This window comes from Mus caroli, unplaced genomic scaffold (assembly GCF_978045245.1).
Source record: "Mus caroli unplaced genomic scaffold, Mus_caroli_1 scaffold_11, whole genome shotgun sequence".
NCBI classification, from domain to species: domain Eukaryota; kingdom Metazoa; phylum Chordata; class Mammalia; order Rodentia; family Muridae; genus Mus; species Mus caroli.
The window spans coordinates 94920090-94938857 of record NW_028227266.1 but is presented as its reverse complement, the minus strand read 5'-3'; the positions used below and the strand labels follow the sequence as shown (position 1 = coordinate 94938857).

At 45.0% G+C, this 18768-nt stretch overlaps 1 protein-coding gene across 1 annotated transcript in view; it reads right to left on the bottom strand.

The window, feature by feature from the left end:
- Gk5 (glycerol kinase 5) overlaps nt 1-18044 on the bottom strand; it is a 68733-nt gene extending 50689 nt beyond the window's left edge. The window contains exons 1-3 of the mRNA XM_085827913.1: nt 17816-18044; nt 8512-8605; nt 4246-4321 (exon numbers count right to left, since the gene is read on the bottom strand). Coding sequence (XP_085684039.1) covers nt 4246-4321; nt 8512-8605; nt 17816-17977 — 332 coding nt within the window. The 5' untranslated portion in view covers nt 17978-18044. The remainder of the gene's footprint in view (nt 1-4245; nt 4322-8511; nt 8606-17815) is intronic.
- Nucleotides 18045-18768: the final 724 nt, after the last annotated feature.

The window sequence follows — 18768 nt, the reverse complement described above, 5'->3', positions numbered from 1 at the left end:
CACGGCACTCAAAGAAATAATCACTCCGTGGCTTACAGACAACAGGCACAAGGCTCATGAAGGAGAAATACAGGGGTCGATTAGGGACAGCCTGCCTGTGGGGAGGAAAGAAAGGCTGTGGTGAGAAATGACAATAGGATTGGCTCCGAGGAACCACAGGCGCTCTGACAGAATGGCTCTTATGTGTTCAAAGGCTCTAAGGCAGGCACAGCACAGCAGCTGAAGGGTTGCACAGCTAAAGGGGGGGGGGGGGGCAATAAAAACCACAAGATGAAACTGAGGCTAACTCAACAATCAAGAAGTCGATCCTACGTAGAGGCATGTACTCCAAAACTCATCTAGCATTGAAATAGGTCAGTTTGAGCTCTTTAAAAGCAGAGAACAGAGAGGAACATGAATGGCAGTATCATAAACAAACCGCCTTCAATCCTATTGACACTTTATTCTGTGGCTCTTAACATACTTTGTGCCAAAAGCAATTAGTAATAACCATTAACACAAACATATTCCAGCAAAAGGCCTGCTTGGCTAGGAAGAGGGCAGTTTACACATCCTGCAATGGAGAATATAAATCCCCCAGGGCCGGTGTGACATCAGCTTCGCATTCAGTTCCTAAAGCAGCAGAGAGAGCCCAGGGCCTGAGAAGCTCAACGTTACTGAGTGACCCCTCCCTGCTTATGACTCATATCTACACTGCTAATTGGCACACACCCTCATCTGGAGTTGGCTGGCAAAATCTCCCCGAGAGACTCAGCGACTGAAGAAACAAACAAGTGGTGAGTTTTCAAAAGCAGCAAAAATGGAGGAAATACCATGAATAATCACTGCAGAAAGCAAGCTCAGTGCGCCGTGGATGAAACATGAAGAAAGAAAGAGGGTTTAGCTCAAAAGAATAGGTAAAATACATGAAGGACTGAAAACCATCAACACCGAGCTTCCTGGCTTTGAGGGGCCTGCGGGAAGTCAAGGAGAAAGCACGAAGTTCAAACTTGTAAACTTCTTGGTATTAATACCATGAGGAAAATCGGTTTCTATGGCTGTGACGACAGGGCTGCACCATGATCAGAAAAAGCAAAACCCAACACACTGGCTAATACCTACAATCTCAGAGTCCAGGAGGCAAGAGGATTACCTCAAATCTGAGGGCAATCTGAGCTAGTTAGTGAAAGCTTATCTCAAACAAAGCTACCCCACCAGGGAGCTGGCCAGTGGGTACAAAGCCACAAAGATCACTGTCTTCCTGGTCAGACAGTCTAGCCCATTGGTCAGCTCCAGGTTCAGTGAAAAACCCTGACTCAAAACTAAGGTGGAGGCCAACAGAAGATACCTACTCTTGATATTTGGCCTCTATACATGTGTGCTCACATGCATTCTTGCTCATTCACACACACTGAATGTGGGATGCTGACTATACTAGAACAACCATGACTACTGCACAGGCTCTGCTCTGCCTCTCTCTCAGTGGAACCTGCTCACTCTGCGCCATCCATCCGTCCTGGCGCTGTCTTTGGCATTTATGGGGTCTAGGTGGCTGTTGCCACCATGACACAGCATAGTGAGCAGAAGACGACGCCTTCATTTCACCATCAAACAAGGACAGGGCCATACGCATTTCTGCAAAACTTGTCTATATTTTAAATTCTACTGCCAAAAAGGCTTTCCAAAATTCATAAAATATTAATATTTTAAAACAGAAAAAAAAAGAAAGATAAGAAAACAAACTCACAATAAATTGTTTTACTGCTAAACACCAGTACGGTACCTGAACTATCTCAGAACCTGACCTGCTTTTTCTAAAATTTCCACTGTCGAATTAAAAACTATTGTCTAATACTTGTCCTTCCTGCTGTGGATGACACAAAAAGCAAACTAGGGGACCAATGACCTCACCTCCAACTCTGACCAATATGGACATCTCCAGCAAGTTCCTCCCCTGGGAACTCTTTCAGCCTCCACCCACTGAGCACAGATTTCTCACATCTGCCTGGGTACCATTTTGCCAGCCTTCCTCCCACCCTGAATCTCTTTAAATCTGGGAGAGAAGAAAACCTCAGGGTAAAACCGTGGCCTGACTGCTTCTCTTCTTCCACAGTCTCTACCAGAGAACACAACTACTGGAGGCTTCTGCTGGGGATTCTCAAGGGAGAGCCATTCTACAATGTCTGGAGACATCTGGGCTCATCCTGAGAGGTGGGACATCTACAATATACAAAACATCCACCGTTCTGCAAAGGGCAAGGTGCCACTGGCTAGGTGTGCAGCTCACTTGGATTCATTTGGTATTATGGGTATTATTAATTTGTTTCTGAGACAAGGTTTTACTGTACAGCCCAGGCTAGCCATGAACTGAACTGGTAGCAATCTTCCCCACTCAGCCGTCTGAGTGCTGGGGTTACAGGTGTGAGCCACCAAGCTGGCCACATTTCTTCCCCCTGCCTAATACAGAATGGAAGGCCCGATCTTTGGGAATTCACCCTGATTAGATTTGCAGGTTTAAGTCTTCTTGTCACCCTGTCACCCGACTGCCCGAGCTCAAGATGTCCTACAGCGTCCAGAGCTTTGATTGAATACAACTTTGTTTCTGTTTTTATTCTGATTCCTCTCTCTACGAAGCTAGGCTGGTCTTGGACTCAAGCAATCCTCCAGACTCAGTCTGAGGGATGGGACAGTGGGCACATGCTTCCGCAATGTCCAGCTCCTTTTTAATTTTAAAAGTCATGGGGAAAAAAAACCCACATGTTGAAGGCAAGATGGGAGTAATTAAAAATAACAGGCTTCACGGTTAAAAACAAAAACAAGGGCTGGTGAGATGGCTCAGTGGGTAAGAGCACCCGACTGCTCTTCCAAAGGTCCAGAGTTCAAATCCCAGCAACCACATGGTGGCTAACAACCATCCGCAACGAGATCTGGCGCCCTCTCCTGGAGTATCTGAAGACAGCTACAGTGTACTTACATATAATAAATAAATAAATCTTTAAAAAAAAAACAACAACAACAAAAAAAAAACAAAAACAAACAGGAAAGGAAAAAAAACCCAGAAAACAAAATGATTTGGGGCTGAGGTGCTAGCCTACTCCCTTGAGGCCCTGGTCCAATCTTCAGCACTGAAAAAAACGGGGGAGTGGGTTGGGGTACACACAAATAACAAAAAGATAGTTTGGAATCCCGGCTCTAGTCCCTGAGCGACCTTAAACAACCTACTAATTTCTTTTTTTTTTTTTTCCCCAAGAGTTTGATTTATTTCTGTAGCATGTATACAGTATTCTGCCTACATGCCTAGACACCAGAAGAGGGCATCAGATCTCACTGTAGATGGCTGTAAGCCACCACGTGGTTACTAGGAATTGAACTCAGAACTTCAGGACAAACAGCTAGTGCTCTTAACCTCTAAGCCATCTCTCCAGTCCCCCAACCTATTCTCTAAGCTTCGGTTTCCTCCCTGGTCTCTTGTCCAGATAATGAAAGTTGGAAGAGCAAAGGCGATCAGCTCGGCAACTGCGGCGGGCGCTGCTGCGACTGTCTACAGCACACACATACTCAGATGCTGTGAAGATACACACTAAGACGAGCAAGCCTAAGAACATATGTCCTACTCTCATGCTGTGTTCTGACATGGTTAGGACCCCTGACTCTCAGTAGAAGGCAAGTTTCTGAGACCTTTGTGCTACCACAAGACAAGGTAGGGAACTTTGAAGAAAACAGCCATCTCTTACTGTTATTTCAAGTTTTCTTTTGAAATGGGAACTCACAGTGTTGCCCAGGCTGCCCTCAGACTCTGCTCAAACAATCCTCCTGCCTCAGCTTCCCAAGTGCTGAAACTATAGCTGTACACCACTCTGCTGTCTCCATTCCTGTGGTTTTGTTTGGTTGGTTGGTTTTTGGTTTTTTAAGGATAAGTCTCTTGGGCTGGAAAGATAGTTGTGAGCCACCTTGTGGTTACTGGGAATTGAACTCAGGACCTCTGGAAGAGCAGACAGTGCTCTTAAACCTCTGAGCCATCTCTCCAGCCCTACTGCGTGGTTTTCACTGCACTATGCATAGTACTGAAGTAGGAGCTATGCCTGGCTTCTTTCTCATTATTTTAAGCACAAATGATGAACAAAGTGTATCTATGAGCTAAAAGGAGACCCATTTAAATCTCTCTTAGCCAACCCCAACTGTCCTCCTTCACACACTGAAAACTCCCCAGACAGGTTCCCCCAGCAGCCGATCCCTGAGGCAGTGTAGGCCACACAAAACACTTACTTGTTCCATGTAATGAAAGTGGCTCTCTGTGTTGATATGCCAAGACCGACAATTTGATTCATCTGCACTCCTGCAGCTGAAGGTAAAGACAGATAAGACATGTTTAAAACCCAGTGACGTTTAACTGTGTAAACACAGCATAGAACCTCTGACAAGAATGTCTGAGTCCTGTTATCAGAACTAAGATAATTTTGCATTATGTATATTTAAAAGAAAAAAAGATACTCTAGTAATAACAAAAACTGCCCTTTTAAAACTTAAAATGGGGTGGGGCTGGAGAGACGGCTCAGCGGTTAAAAGCACTAGCTGCTCTCCCAGAGGACCTGGCACAAGGCAGCTCACAAGTCTCTGTAACTCCAGTTTGCAGGGCATCCAACAGCCTCCACACATGCAGGCAAACCACCAATGCCAATCAAATAAGATAAAAATGAATAAATATAAAAAACAAAAAATAAAAAAAAACCAAATATCAATCACACTAATTTTTTTTCCTGATAATACTAAAAACCTAGATCTTAATATAGCCAACTATAATAGAAGCTGCCTGGTGATGGTGAATTAAAATCTCCACAGAAATTAGTATAATGACTGAATTTGAGAACATAATTTTCAACACAAACAGATGTTAAGTATAGAAATAAAGACATGAGCTTGTTTTTGTTTGTTTTGCTTTTCTGAGATAAAGCTCACTCTGTAGCCCAGGCTGGCCCCGATCTCATTAGTTAGCCCTGCAGCAATCCTCTTGCTCCACCAGCCTGACTGTTGGAAGGACAGGCATGGGCCCTCCACTAAGCTGACATGAAGGCGTTTGGTTGTTGTTACTTTGTAAAGATTTATTTTTATTCCTCTGTGTGTGTGTGTGTGTGTGTGTGTGTGTGTGTACACACCGCATTTGAGCAGGTGCCTGAGGAGGCCAGAGAGGGAGAGGGATCTGGCACCCACAGGGCTTGAGGTACAGGCAGTCGTAAGCCATCGAACATGGGTGCTGTGAACCGAACTTGGGTCCTGTTGTCGCTGTGTTGGGAGGGGGCGTGTTAAATGACTGGGGGGTGGGGTGGGGACACACATGGTACATATGTGTATTCAGTTCTCTCCTTCAGGCTTCTCAGGGGTTCCAGAGATCAAACTCAGGTCACCAGGCTTCCACGTGACATGTGCTTTTACGCACAGAGCAGTTTTTCAATTTCTGGTTTTCTTTCGTGCTACTGGGAATAGGATAAACAATCAATAAGTATATCCCAAGACCAAAGCATGAGCTTTTTCAACCAAATTTCCTAAAATAAAAAAAATGTGGGTTTTTTGTTTTGTTTTGTTTTTAGACTAGATCTCACTATGTAGCCCTGGCTGACCTGGAATACATGATGTAGACCAGGATGGCCTTGAACTCAGAGATCTATCGGCCTCTGCCTCCTGAGTTAGAAATGTGGTGGGTTTTTTTGTTGTTGTTGTTGTTGTTTTCCTTTTTGGTTTTTCGAGACAGGGTTTCTCTGTATAGCCCTGGCTGTCCTGGAACTCACTCTGTAGACCAGGCTGGCCTTGAACTCAGAAATCCACCTGTCTCTGTCTCCCGAGTGCTGGGATTAAAGGCATGCGCCACCATGCCCGGTGAAATGAGGTGTTTTTATAATGAACATTATAAACCACTTCCATATATATAAACTACTTTCTTTCTTTGCAACTAGGTTTCATTAATGCAGTGCTAGCTGGCCTCAATTCTCTTGTCTTAGCCTCCTACGTGCTGGCATCCCATGGCATGTCACCACACTCAGCCTGTAATATTCTTTTAAAATCAATTCATGTGAGGACAGAGAAAAATCTATCACCTCCTAGATTGATAGAATGTTTAACCTAACTCTAATTAGGAAGAATGAGACAACCCAAAATAAGAAACAGTCTACTGAGCTGGACTGTACTTTTGAAAAGGATCAATAAAAAAAAGAGCTGGAGAGTTGGCTCAGCGGTTAGCAACACAGCTGTTCTTCAGAGGACCAGAGTTCAATTCCCAGCACCCACACAGAGGCTTACAACTGGAATCTCTAACTTCAGTTCCACAGAGAGCGCTGTCCTCTTCTGGCTTCCACAAGCACCAGGCACAGCCAGGGTGGACAGATATACAGGAAGGTATGGGTATGCAAAGAAAAGAAAAATAAATCTTTAAAAAAGGAATCTTAAGGGTACTGGACAGATGGCTCAGTGGTTAAGAGCACTGACTGCTCTTCCAGAGGTCATGAGTTCAATTCCCAGAAACCACATGGTGGCTGACAATTACCTGTAATGGGATCTGACGCCCTCTTCTGGTGTGTCTGAAAACAGTGACAGTATTCTCATATACATAAAATAAATAAATATTTTTAATGTTTTTTTTTAACTTAACTATCAATCTCAAAAAGAGCAAGCTCGGGGGCTGGAGAGATGGCTCAGTGGTTAAGAGCGCTGACTGCGCTTCCAAAGGTCCTGAGTTCAAGTCCCAGCAACCACATGGTAGCTCACAACCATCCGTAACGAAATCTGATGCTCTCTTCTGGAGTGTCTGAAGACAGCTACAGTGTACTTACATATAATAAATAAATATTAAAAAAAAGAGCAAGCTCTAGATGGACAGACAGACTGGCAGCTATATAAATGTTGCATGAGCTCATATTCTAGACTGAAAATAAAGTTCTTTAAACTAAAGGTAAGAGAATCCTGGGAAGTAGAGTTTGGTTTTTTCTCTGTGTAGCCCTGGCTGTCCTGAAACTCCCTCTGTAGACCAGACTGGCCTCACACTCTTAGGTATCTGCCTGCCTCTGCCTCCGGGGTAGCTGGGATTAAAGGCTTGAGCCAACACTGCCTTTCTGGAAGTGGTTTTACTCTATATTTCCTGAGTGGTATAAGGACTCTTAGTCACACAGGAAGTGTCCCTTTCCTGTGAGATCATCTTGTAGTATTTAGGCACAACTGGCCAAAGAACCCAGCCAGGGACGTTTGCTGAGAATCACAAACAAAGCAAACCTATGCTTCTCTAGTGCACTGGTTAGTCTGTTGATTTAACTCAAGTTAGCATCACCTAAGAAGAAAGACTCTCAACTGAGAAAATGCCTCCATCAGATTTGTCGGTAGACAAGCCTGTGGGATATTTCCTTGATTAATGATTCATGTGGAAGGATCCAGTCCTCTGTGGTAGTGCGATGCCTGGGCAGGTGTGCTGGGTGTTTAAGGCAAGATGAACAAGCCAGCAGAAGCAAGGGGGTACTGCTCCACGGCCTCTGCTCCAGTTCCTGCCTGGAGTTCCTGCCCTGGCGTCCGTGAGTGATGACGGATCAACGTCTAAGCTGTAAGATGAATTAACTCTTTCTTCCCAAGTTGCTTTTGTGGTCACAGTGTTCAGTTAAGATTACTAACAACCCTAACTATGAGGAATAGACACATGTGCACGGTACAGTCTTTGGCTTTAAAAAAAAAAACAAAACAAACCAGCGAACAAACAAACAAAACCTGAAGATTACAAGCAGGGCGCTCTGAACTATCCATCAACTCTTTATTCTTACAATTCATAAAAGAAATTCTGAAATGGTAAAACCTCAAAAGACAAAAGGGAAAAGCAACCCAGTCCCCGCCCCTAAATTTGCAATTTTCTTATTACACGAAAACCAGCTTTTTTTTTTTTTTTCTACTTAAAAAATATAACGCTGCCAGTGGTGGCTGACATCTTTAATCTCAGCACTCCTGAGACAGAGGCAGGTCGATCTCTTAGTTCTAAGCTAGTCTGGTCTACAGAGTGAGTTCCATGACAACAGAGTTAACATACTGAGACCCTGTCTCAAAAAACAAAAACAAAACAAAACAAAAAAAAACATGTATATATGTGTCACCTGCAGAGGCTAGAAGAAGGCAATGGATTCCTGAAGCTGGAGGTACAAGCTGTGGTAAACCAGTAGATGTCGGTGCTCAGAAGCCAGACTGGTTCCTCTAAAGTCACAGCAAGTGCTCTTAATAACTTGACCCTCTTATTTTTCTTTTTTTAAGTCAGAGTCTCCTCAGCACCTTAAACTGATCTCAAATACAACTGGTGTGTGACATTTAAAAATGTTTGTATATCTATTATTTATTTATATTTATAAATATATATTTCTATATATCATATATAAGTGATATATATGATATATAAAAGGTCATATATAGTATATACATTTAGTGTATGTATTATAAATTTAGTAATCCTCAAGATCCGTGGAAAATTCACCAGGAAGAAGTCCACTGTGGGCGACAGTCTTTGTAAACCATTACCTTTGACAGCATCTTTTATTACGGCAACAAACTGAGCCCAGAGAGAATCAGGATCGATTTCAACCCAGCCAGGTTGAGGGTAAACATTTTCTACCTATTCATGAAAACAAGATTTAGTGAGAATGGCATTAGACAAAGCTGATAATACCTGCATCTTAAACTACTGGTTAAAATAAGTAACATGATTGCACGTAATTAATCCTTACTGTTTGAAAAGAGAGCCGGGTGTGTACAAAACCGTGGATTCATTCCCCACCCGACCCTGAAATGTTGAAATAATAAAAGTTATCCACCAACACAGCAGCATTCAGGTGTCTATAGAGGGCTTACATTTTATTTTAGCTTTTCATTTATTTCTACAATGGAGATGTTTTGTAATTGGTGGCACCTGCCTTTAATCCCAGCACTTGGGGGCAGAGGTAGGCAGATCTCTGTGAGGCCACCCTGATCTTCAGAGAAAGTTCCAAGACAGCTAGGGGCTACACAGAGAAACCCTGTCTCAAAAAAAAAAAAAAAAAAAAAACCACAAAAACAGAAACATAATTGTGTAAAACAAACAAACAAACAAAATAGCACACAGCTATGCCAGCATCCCAGAAGCCGAAACAGCAGGAGAGCAGCAACAGTCTCAGCTACATTGTGAGTTCCAGGCCAGCCTGGGCTATACAGCAAAACCCTGTCTCAAAATCAACAGCAATTAAAAAAAAAAAAAAAAGATGACTAGGGAGGACTCTCTCCCAGGAGCTTGTGGATTGATCCTGGGTTCACACAGAAGCTGCACTGGTCGGGATGTGTTCCTGAAAAGCAAACTAAAAGCCTGGGAGCATAAAGGGACAGATCACTGCCCAGTTCCCTGCCTGGCCACTTGATGGTACACACACAAGCACAAATGTGAAATTTAGAACTAGAGCCAAGCAGTGCCACACACTTGTGATCCCAGCAGGTGGGAGGCAGAGGCAGAAGGATCAAGAGCTGCAGACCAGCCTGGACTACACAGGGAGATCTTTCCTTAAAAAAACTAAGTAAACAATGATTCCTGAACAAACAAACAGACGAACAAAAGGCAAGGGGGCTCTTAAGAAAATGAGTGTTCCTGGCGTGGGAGGTGCACAGGCCATCATCTTAGTAATCGGAGGCAGAAGCAGGAAGACTCCCAACGGCAAGGATAGTTCAAGACCATCCCGTGTCATAAAATCAGAGGAGGGAAGGGAAAGGAAAAGAGGAGAGAGGAGAAAGAAGGGGGAGGAAAGAAGAGGGAAGGGGAGGGGGAGGGAAGGAGAGGACAGGAAAGGGGAGAGAGGGAAGGGCAGGGAGAGGGAAGAAAGAAAAGAGAATTAAATTATAAAGTGCACATTAGTAGAAAATAGCCGCAGATGAGTACCAGCACAAGACCTAGATTCCGAATATATAAAGAAAGCCCAACAAGCAAATGAATAGCCCAATTTAAAAATGCATAAAACAAGACCAAAAATAAATTAAAAAGATGCACAAAGCAGCAAAACAAGCACTTGCCAAGAAAAGGAGATGGATGGTAAATACGAACACAGAGACGTTAAAACTCGTGGTGGTGCATGTCTTCAATCCCAGCACTGGGGAGACAGAGGCAGGAGGATCTCTGTGAGTTCAAAGCCAACTTGGTCCACATCTGGGAGTTATGGGACAGCCAGGGCTCCCTAAGAAGGCCCTGCCCCAAATTTTTAAATAAATAAATAAATAAATACAAAAGAAACAAACAAAATAAAGAAAAAGAAAGAAACCAGTTGGGACTGGAAGGTGCTCAGCAGTAAAGAGCACTAGCTACACAGTTGACCGGGACTCAATTCCCAGCAGCCACATGGTAGCTCACATCCATCTTCCAGTTCCAGGGGGTCTGACATCCACCCTTCTGGTCCCCATGGGCACTGCACACACATGGCACACAGATATACATGCAGGTAAAAGACCCATACACATGAGTTAAAATTTTTTAAATCTAAAACAATATTTTAAAAAACAAGGCCTCTGTGTTACCACTAATTGTAGATAAGTACAGATATAATAATAATAATAAGCCGGTCACTGGCCAAGTGGCTGAGCAGAAGGTGCCTAAGCCCCATTCCCAGGCCTCATATAAAAGTATAAAGAGAACTACAGTCATGAAGCTGCCCCTCTGGCATCTACATGAGTGCTACGGCACCGAGCCAACACACACACATAAATAATAGTAAATATGAATAAACACATAAGCCAAACAATTACGGATACTGACAGGTAGGCAGAACAACTGGATCTCCATGAACTGCAAGTAAGAACGCAAACTGGTACAGCTGATGAAGAAAAGGCCTGGGTTTGGGGCGTGGGGTGGGTGCTGCTGGTGGTGTGATGTGCTTTGACCTGTTTTGAGACAGGGTCTCACACGTAGTTCAGGCTGGGACCAAACTCTCTGCTTAACCTAACATCACGTTGAACTAGTAATTTTCCTGCCTCAGCTATCCAAGTATAGGATTACAGGTGTGTGTCCACAGCCCTTGCTCAGCAAATTCTTACTAAAATACACATTCCTTTCCAGGCATAATGGCACCTTTTATCCTAGCCCTCAGAAAGCAGTGTTAGGAGGATCTCTGTGAGGGCAGCCTGGTCTACATAGTGAGTTCTAGGCCAGTCAGGGCTACATGATGAGTTTATGTCCTTAAAAAAAAAAAAAAGGATAAACACTCATCTGCCATATGCACCAACACACCCACTCCTGAGTATTTACCCCCGGAGAACAGACAGAAAACAAACCATCAAACCAAGAATGAGCTGTGGATACACACAGCCTGAGCAAATCTCAAAAGGCTATCAGCTGAATAACGCGGCCCTGACAGCTCTTACTGTATAGATAGGACACGTCTTTCTCCGTTGTTCTCTTTCCTTTTAATCCCAATAGAAAGAAATGTTTACCGTGGCACATTGCGAGGGTGGCAGGCTGCAGACTGACACCTCGTGTTGCCCCTCCTGCCTCAGCCCCCATGATTAAAGCATGCACTGTCATGTCCAACTTGTGTGCAGGTGCACATGTAGATCCTTCCTCCTTTGCCTCTCGCTATTGTAAAACGCCCTGATAAAAAAACCAAACAGAAGGGTCACACTTTCTGAGGACCCGTCCCAGCTACATAGGAGCTGCTTCCCTTCTCTAAATTTAAGGCAATTTAAAAGACAAAGGCTTTCTTCTGGCCTCCAGTTAAAGGGCACGGTTCATGATGCTGGACAAGCCAAGGTGGCTGGAGCTTCAAGCAGCTGGTCATACTGCACCCACACTCAGGAACAGAGCCCAATGTTCTGCTTACACTTCCCATTGTGTACAGGCCAGGATCCCCTGACCAGGGAACAGTCCCATCTACAGTTAAGACTGTGCTTCAGCAACCTTTAGCCTAATCAAGATACCTACCCCTCAGGACCAGGGCCAGAGGCACATTCTTGGACAGTCCTAGATCCTGTGAGGTGGGCGGTTAACACTAATTATGCAAGAAGGACATCGAGGGAGAGTCTCCTACTTGGATCTGGGGTTTGTCTACTCCACTAGTCTAGCTAGGCAGTTAGTGGCAGGACCCTCTGTCTCCCCCATCCAAGCACTGGGATCATGGGTGGGCTGTCATGCCCACCTAATATTAACATGGGTGCTGGAGGTCCAAACTCCACTTCTCATGCTTGTATGGCAAGCACAATATCCTCTGAGCTATACCCCCAGTCCCTCACTCAGCTTTTATATGAGGTCTTCAGAAGACAAAACTATATCACGGAGAAGAGGCAGGTGGTTACACTCAGTGAGGTACTGGTGGGAAGCCAATAAGGTCACAGTGTGTGAAGGAGTTTTTGGGTTAATCTCCTATAGATGTTCCCAGAACCCACGTCAGGCAGCTCACAGCCATGTTCAACTCCAACTCCTGAGAATCTGAGGCCCTCTTCTAGACTCTTCGGGCACTGGCATGCATGGGCTGTACATTCTCACACACAAGGATACAGACACATAAATGAAAATCTTAAAATTAACTTTGAAAATATTTTTAAGAGCCTACAGATTAAAATTTAACTGATGGCTTAAACAAATATATTAATCCCGATACTTTTCAAGACTCCGATAAAAGAAAAGCGACAAAAATAAAGATAAGCAGGTATGGGTCACACATCTGTCTGTCATCCCGGCACTCAGGAGGTCTGTTTTGAGTTCCAGGGCAGCTTGGATTACAAACAGACCCTATTTCCAAAAGGCAGCACCAGAATGAGAACAAAGAGAAGGAACAAAGAGGATCAGAGTGGATTTAACAAATGTTGTTAATGTGTACTAAGAATGGGCAGGTGGGAAAGTTTACACAGAAGACAATGCCCCGAGTGGATTAGTTCATCCCCTTCACCCCACTTCACTCCAAGTAAAATCTCTCCCTTAGAATGCTCTATGAGACCTGAGTCACATTACTTCTCCTCAGAAAGGAGTGCTCACTGAAGGTGTCTCCCCGATTTCTTTCCCTCAGCTTCTGTGAGTGCCTCCGACTACAGGCACTGCAGAGATGAAGGGGGTGTGTGCTAGTCACTCAAACTCCGAGAAGAGACCATAGCAGAGAGTGGAGGTTCTAGGCTGGCTGAGCCCTGGAAAGGGGTAAAGTCTATGTAAGGCTCCCCGAAGCCCCTTACCACACTGCTGCTTCTCCTTAACCGGCAGCAGGTGCTAGGTTCACTCTCTGGAGAGGCTGATCTTACAAATAACAGCCAGAGATCAGTGCTTTACATACTGATGAAAGATGAGCAGGAAGTCCACCAGAAGCACCATTTGAAGAAACTGTCCAACATGGAAGAAGTGGTCAAGATGAGACCTGAAAAGCCGGGTGTGTTACAAGGTGATGGGGGATGGCGGTCTGCTAGTCTCCCCTGTGCCCCTAGGAAGCAAGTTTAACAAAATCTACCCCCCTTCCATCAACTTTGCCAGGCTTTTCTAATTATGCTAGAATGTTTCAACTGCAACAAATAATTTCTCTCTCTCAAAACAACTTCATGTAGGTATCCTTGCTTCAAACCTCCAAGCCCTTAGACCTAATGGTGGGACTTCAGATTATGTCACCTACACTGCTGGACAGCGCATGCCATGTCCATTTTCACCAGTTTTGTTTTTTGTTTGTTTTTTAAGATCTTTATTTTTTTATGTATGTGAGTGCTCTATCTGCATGTATACCTGCATACCAGAAGAGGGCATCAGATGCCATTACAAATGGTTGTGAGCCACCATGTGGTTTCTGGGAATTGAACTCAGGACCTTTGGAGAAGCAGCCAGTGCTCTTAACCACTGAGCCATCACTCCAGCCCACAGCAGAGGATTTTATAGTTCAGTTTTGGAGGCTGATAGTTCAGAATCACAGCATGCGCGCGCGCGCGCGCACACACACACACACACACACACACACACCCCGGCCCCTTAGTTCAGCAAGGCCTCCCTTGGCTGCATCATATCATGGTGGAAGGAAACATTATGTGCCCACAACACACACAAGAAGAAATAGCCATGCATGGTGGCACACCTCTATGATTCGAACACTTGGGAGTCTTGGACAAGTATTGCCAAGAGTTTGAAGTCACAAAAATTGGGAGAGTGGGGAGGGGAGAAGGGGAAGAGAGGATGAACAGACAGGGACAGGAGGAGGGAAGAGGAGGAAGAAGGAAGGAGAGAGGAGAGGGAGGAGGAAGGAGGAAGTAGGAAGAAGAGAAAGGAGAAGGGAGGAGGGAAAGGAGGAGGAAGAGACAGGAAGCAGAGAGCAGGAAGGCAGTGTTCCTGCAGTTACCACATCTCTTGGGTGTAAAACAAGGAAGCACCTTAATCCCCTAACGATCTCTCCCCAGGACCCACCTCTTACAGATTCTATAGCTCCAGGAAGCACCACCCTGGCTGTCTAAGATTCTATCAGTTAATCCCTGGGAACAAGCTCAAACCACTGGAAACCCTAACCATGTAACGTGAGAAATGTGCCCCCAACAGAAGAGGACTAAGCCAAAACAGAAGAAAACAGTGAAAAGTCAAGAAGAAAACATCTTCAGTTGGTTAAAAGCCAGAGCCTGTTTTTTCAAGAGTGAACACAGCTTGCCAATGCTGGAGGCCTTGATGCCTCTGTGCTGGGCCTTTCTATCCTGTTCTTCCAACCATCACATTTTATGGTTTTCACAGAAGCACGACGTCCTTCTGGGAAAGAACACGATGAGTTTTCTCCAGTTTCCAAAACAAAATATCAATACCCATTGTGAGGGCTTCAGATTTGGGCCATGCATTCTAACACTTAACAATAACATTTAACTGTCCACTATAAAGACTGTCTTGGCATTTTGTGTGTGCGGATACCTGGCACAGAGCATGTGAGAAGGTCAGAGGCCAACCTGGATAAGTCAGTTCTCTCCTTCAAGCACCTGGGTCCCAGGAATTGATCTCAGGTCATCTGGCTTGGGGTGGAGGGATTAAAGTTACAGAGGTTGAGGATGTAATGCGCAGAATCCTGTGTGTGTGTGTGTTGTGTGAGATAGAACCAGCATCACCATAAGAAATGGGAAAAACAATAACTGGAGTCTTGAGCAGCTTCATACAAACCGAATGCAAAGTTTCACGTTTGGATTTAAATTTTAACTTAAAGGTAATGGAAGCCCGTCCTGCTCACATACCCAAAGGACAGTCTCTTTTTCCCTTTTTATTTCCTTTCCATGTGCCTTGTTTGGCTATATAAATCAAATTCTCCTACACTAAGATTTGAGGTTTTTATGAACAATCTTTCCATCATATAAGAAGGGGTGTAACTTCCACTGAGAAGGCTCCGTCCAGAACCCATGGAGTAAACTGAATTCCTAGCATTTTAATTATTTTGATTCTGAGACAGAGTCTCATTGTGCAGCCCTGGTTTGCCCTGGAATCTGCTATGAAGAACAGGCGAGCATCAAACTCACAGAGATCTGACTGCCTCTGCCCTCCAAGCATGAGGAGTAAAGATGTAAAGCACCACCAGGCCCGGCTCTCCTATCATTTACTCTCTGCCCATGAACTCCTAAAGTGCTAAACGACAGTGTAGACCAGCAAGACCTTATTCTTAAGGAATTCAGCTCTCTGCAGCACAGCCCCACACAGTGCCTCCTTATCTTTTTGTTGGTTGGAAATAACAGCCAGGGCACTGCACATGCCAGGCCAGTGTGCTTGGACTAACAATCTGATGCACGATTAAGTTTCTAGAAAGTTGGCCAAAGAAAGACCCCATGTTTTATCACTAGAGACAACAGACATAAAATTATTTTTTAAAATGGCCATATAAGCAAAGACTAGTGGTGTCTCAGCAGGGATGGGCTGGGGTGGGGAGATACCTATTTCCAACCTAGCCTATGCTACAGAGAGAGTTCCAGACCAGCCTTGGACACAGAGAGAGATCTTCAGACCACAAATACACAAACACAAACAAAAACCACTATAACTTATTTTTGTATGTAGTTATCTGCCCAGAAGCACAGCCTTAAGTTCTGACATCAGCTATCACAATTTAACAAAGACAGTGTTCTTCCCATCAGTTCCCAGGCATCGTCTCCACAGTTCTTTACATAGCCCCAGGCTGTCCCAGAGCTCCATCTGTAGACCAGGCAGGCTGTCCTTGAACTCAGAGACCCATCTGCCTCTATCTCCCAGGCCCTGGAATTAAAGGTGTGTACCACCAAACCCCAATACTTTCTAAAAATCAATTTTCCTTAAATTGTGCAACAACTATGCAGCTGAATTGCCTACCAACTTCTTAAAAATTTATCAGATTTCATATTTACTTGGGGGTAGGGAGCAAACTTGTGCCATAGTTTAAAGTGCCAAGGACAGAGAGAACCTATGCTCTCCTTTCTCCCTGTCCATCTCAGGGATCCAATTCAAGTTGTCAAGCTTAGGAGGGAGGACTGGGAAGTCCTCTTTACCTGCTGAGCCATCTCCTTCCTGAACCAAACACTCATTCCTTAATTTAAAATAAATAAATAAATAAATAAAAATGCACCGGTTCAGCAAAAGTACTTTGTGACTAGAATTGTAAGGAAAACTAAGAAGTATCGTTGTTTGTGATAAAGAGTTGCAATACGACAAGAGCTCAGTATGTATGTGCCTTAGACCTGTCCTTAAAGGTTGGGACAGGGATGGACTGAGTGGGTGGGCAGTGTTCCGACACAGCTGGTGAGAGAGAGAGAGAGAGAGACAGAGAGAGAGAGAGAGAGAGAGAGAGAGAGAGGGAGAGAGAGAGAGAGAGAGAGAGAGAATGAGAGAGAGAGAGAGAGAGAGAGAGAGAGAGCGCAGTGCAGTTGCTGCAACTCACCTCCTAGCTCAGAGCCCTGAAGGAAACGTCTATTTCCTCAAAGTAAATTTTCAAGGCCGTCACTGCTTACCTTCACCCTTGTCGATGAAGGATTAGCACACGGAAAAAAGGGGGGAGCCCAGTGCTGTCACGAAGAAGTTAAATGGCTCTCATATCCCTTCGCTAATATTTTAAACATTCGAAAATGCTAGTACTGAAAGGAGTAAATGAGAACACTACACCAAATCAACTGCATTGACCACTGTATAGAAATTAGCGCTTTATTAAAATATAGGTTGGTGGCTAACTAGTATCATCTGAGGTTTAAGACTTTGCTAACAAAGACCAACCAATGCTTTGGCAGGCTTCTCAAGCCAGAAGATACTTTTTATGAATTCTCAAAGATGGAAAGAAATAAGGATAACAAAGCTTTCAAAATGTGCTCAGTGTCTCCAATATCCATGGAAGTTAGATGCTAATGTGAGGACCTAGCATCTTTACGAACGCAACCAGTAAGGTGGCTTGGCGATAAAAGTACTTCTGCCAAGCCTGAAGACCTGAGTTCAATCCTAGGGACCGGACCAACATGGTGGAAGGAGAAAACCGATGCCCAAGAAAGTTGTCCTCTGACTCCTAAATGTGTGCCATATAGCACGCGAGCACCCACAGATACACAAATAATAAATGCAACGAATTGTTTAAATAACACAACCGAAAAAAAGCCCCAACAGTTTTATATTCCATCAAAATCTGAAGAGCTAAAAGGTCGATGAGGAAGTGCAGAAAAACCACGTAAATCACTAACCACCTTCTGTCCACATACACACAATCTGCCCGCGCTGCCCTGACAGTCACCTCGGTTCCACCCAGGTAAAGCTAGAGCGCAGAGTCCCGCCGGACAGGAAGCGAGAGACGGACACCGGGCCACGCCGGCCCGAGCCCCCCAGAGGTGCAGGAAGGGCGAGGGTGCAGTCAGAGCCCGAGACCCACCCGCCGCGCCTAGTCACCTTCTGCGCGCTGGAGCCTCGCACTCGCGCCGTCTGGTCATAGACGTGGCAGCGGATCACCGTGCTGCCCACGTCCAGCCCCAGCACGAAGCGGGAGGGCGGCGAGGCCGACGCGCTCCATTCCTCTCGCTGCTGCTCTGCACGCTCCTGCTGCCCTGACATCGCGACCCCGAACACTGCAGCCGCCACGGGCCGGCCAGCGCGGAGCTATAAACGCCAGACCCCAGGCGGAGAGCTCGCGGCCCCGCCCCGCCCACACCGCGCCCTGCCCCGCCCCTCGACGAGATTAGGCTCCGCCCCTTCATAAGACCCCGCCCAGCCTCGTTCAGCCCCTTCGGGAGGCCCTGCTACCCCACGCTCCGCCCCTAGCACCGTGACGTCAGGGCAGCGCGCCGAGCAGCTCGAGGGAATTTGGCAAAGATGGCGTTTACCGCATCGCTGTACTGGTTGTCACGGTTCAGCGACCGTTACTTTGAAACTTTTTAGTTCCCTTCTAGCCCAGATTACTTTTTACGAATGTCAAGTGAGATGAAAAATTTTTAAACTTTTTTTCATGTTCACTTAATTTTTTTGCCTGTATTTATGTGTGTGCTCCACATGTGCGTGATGCATGTAGAGGTCAGAAGAGGACCTCCGGCGATTGCGAGCTTCCTTGTAGGCAATGGTAACCAAACCCCGGTCTTCAGCAAGAGCAACTAGTGCTCTTAACCAGTGAGCCATCTTTCCAGTCCCGTGAGAAGACATTCAAAAGTATAGGAGGTTCCTCATGAAGTCTCTTTCCAGAAAAGCTTACATGTATTATACACAACGATGAATAGATGTCCAAGTTTTGTATGGCACTAAAGGGCCTTTGCCGCGACACAAAGTTTAAATTTCGTGAGAATGTTTTGTGGGTAGCTTATTAGCTTAAAGGAATATTTTCTTTTCTTTTTTTTTTTAAACATTGGATCTTT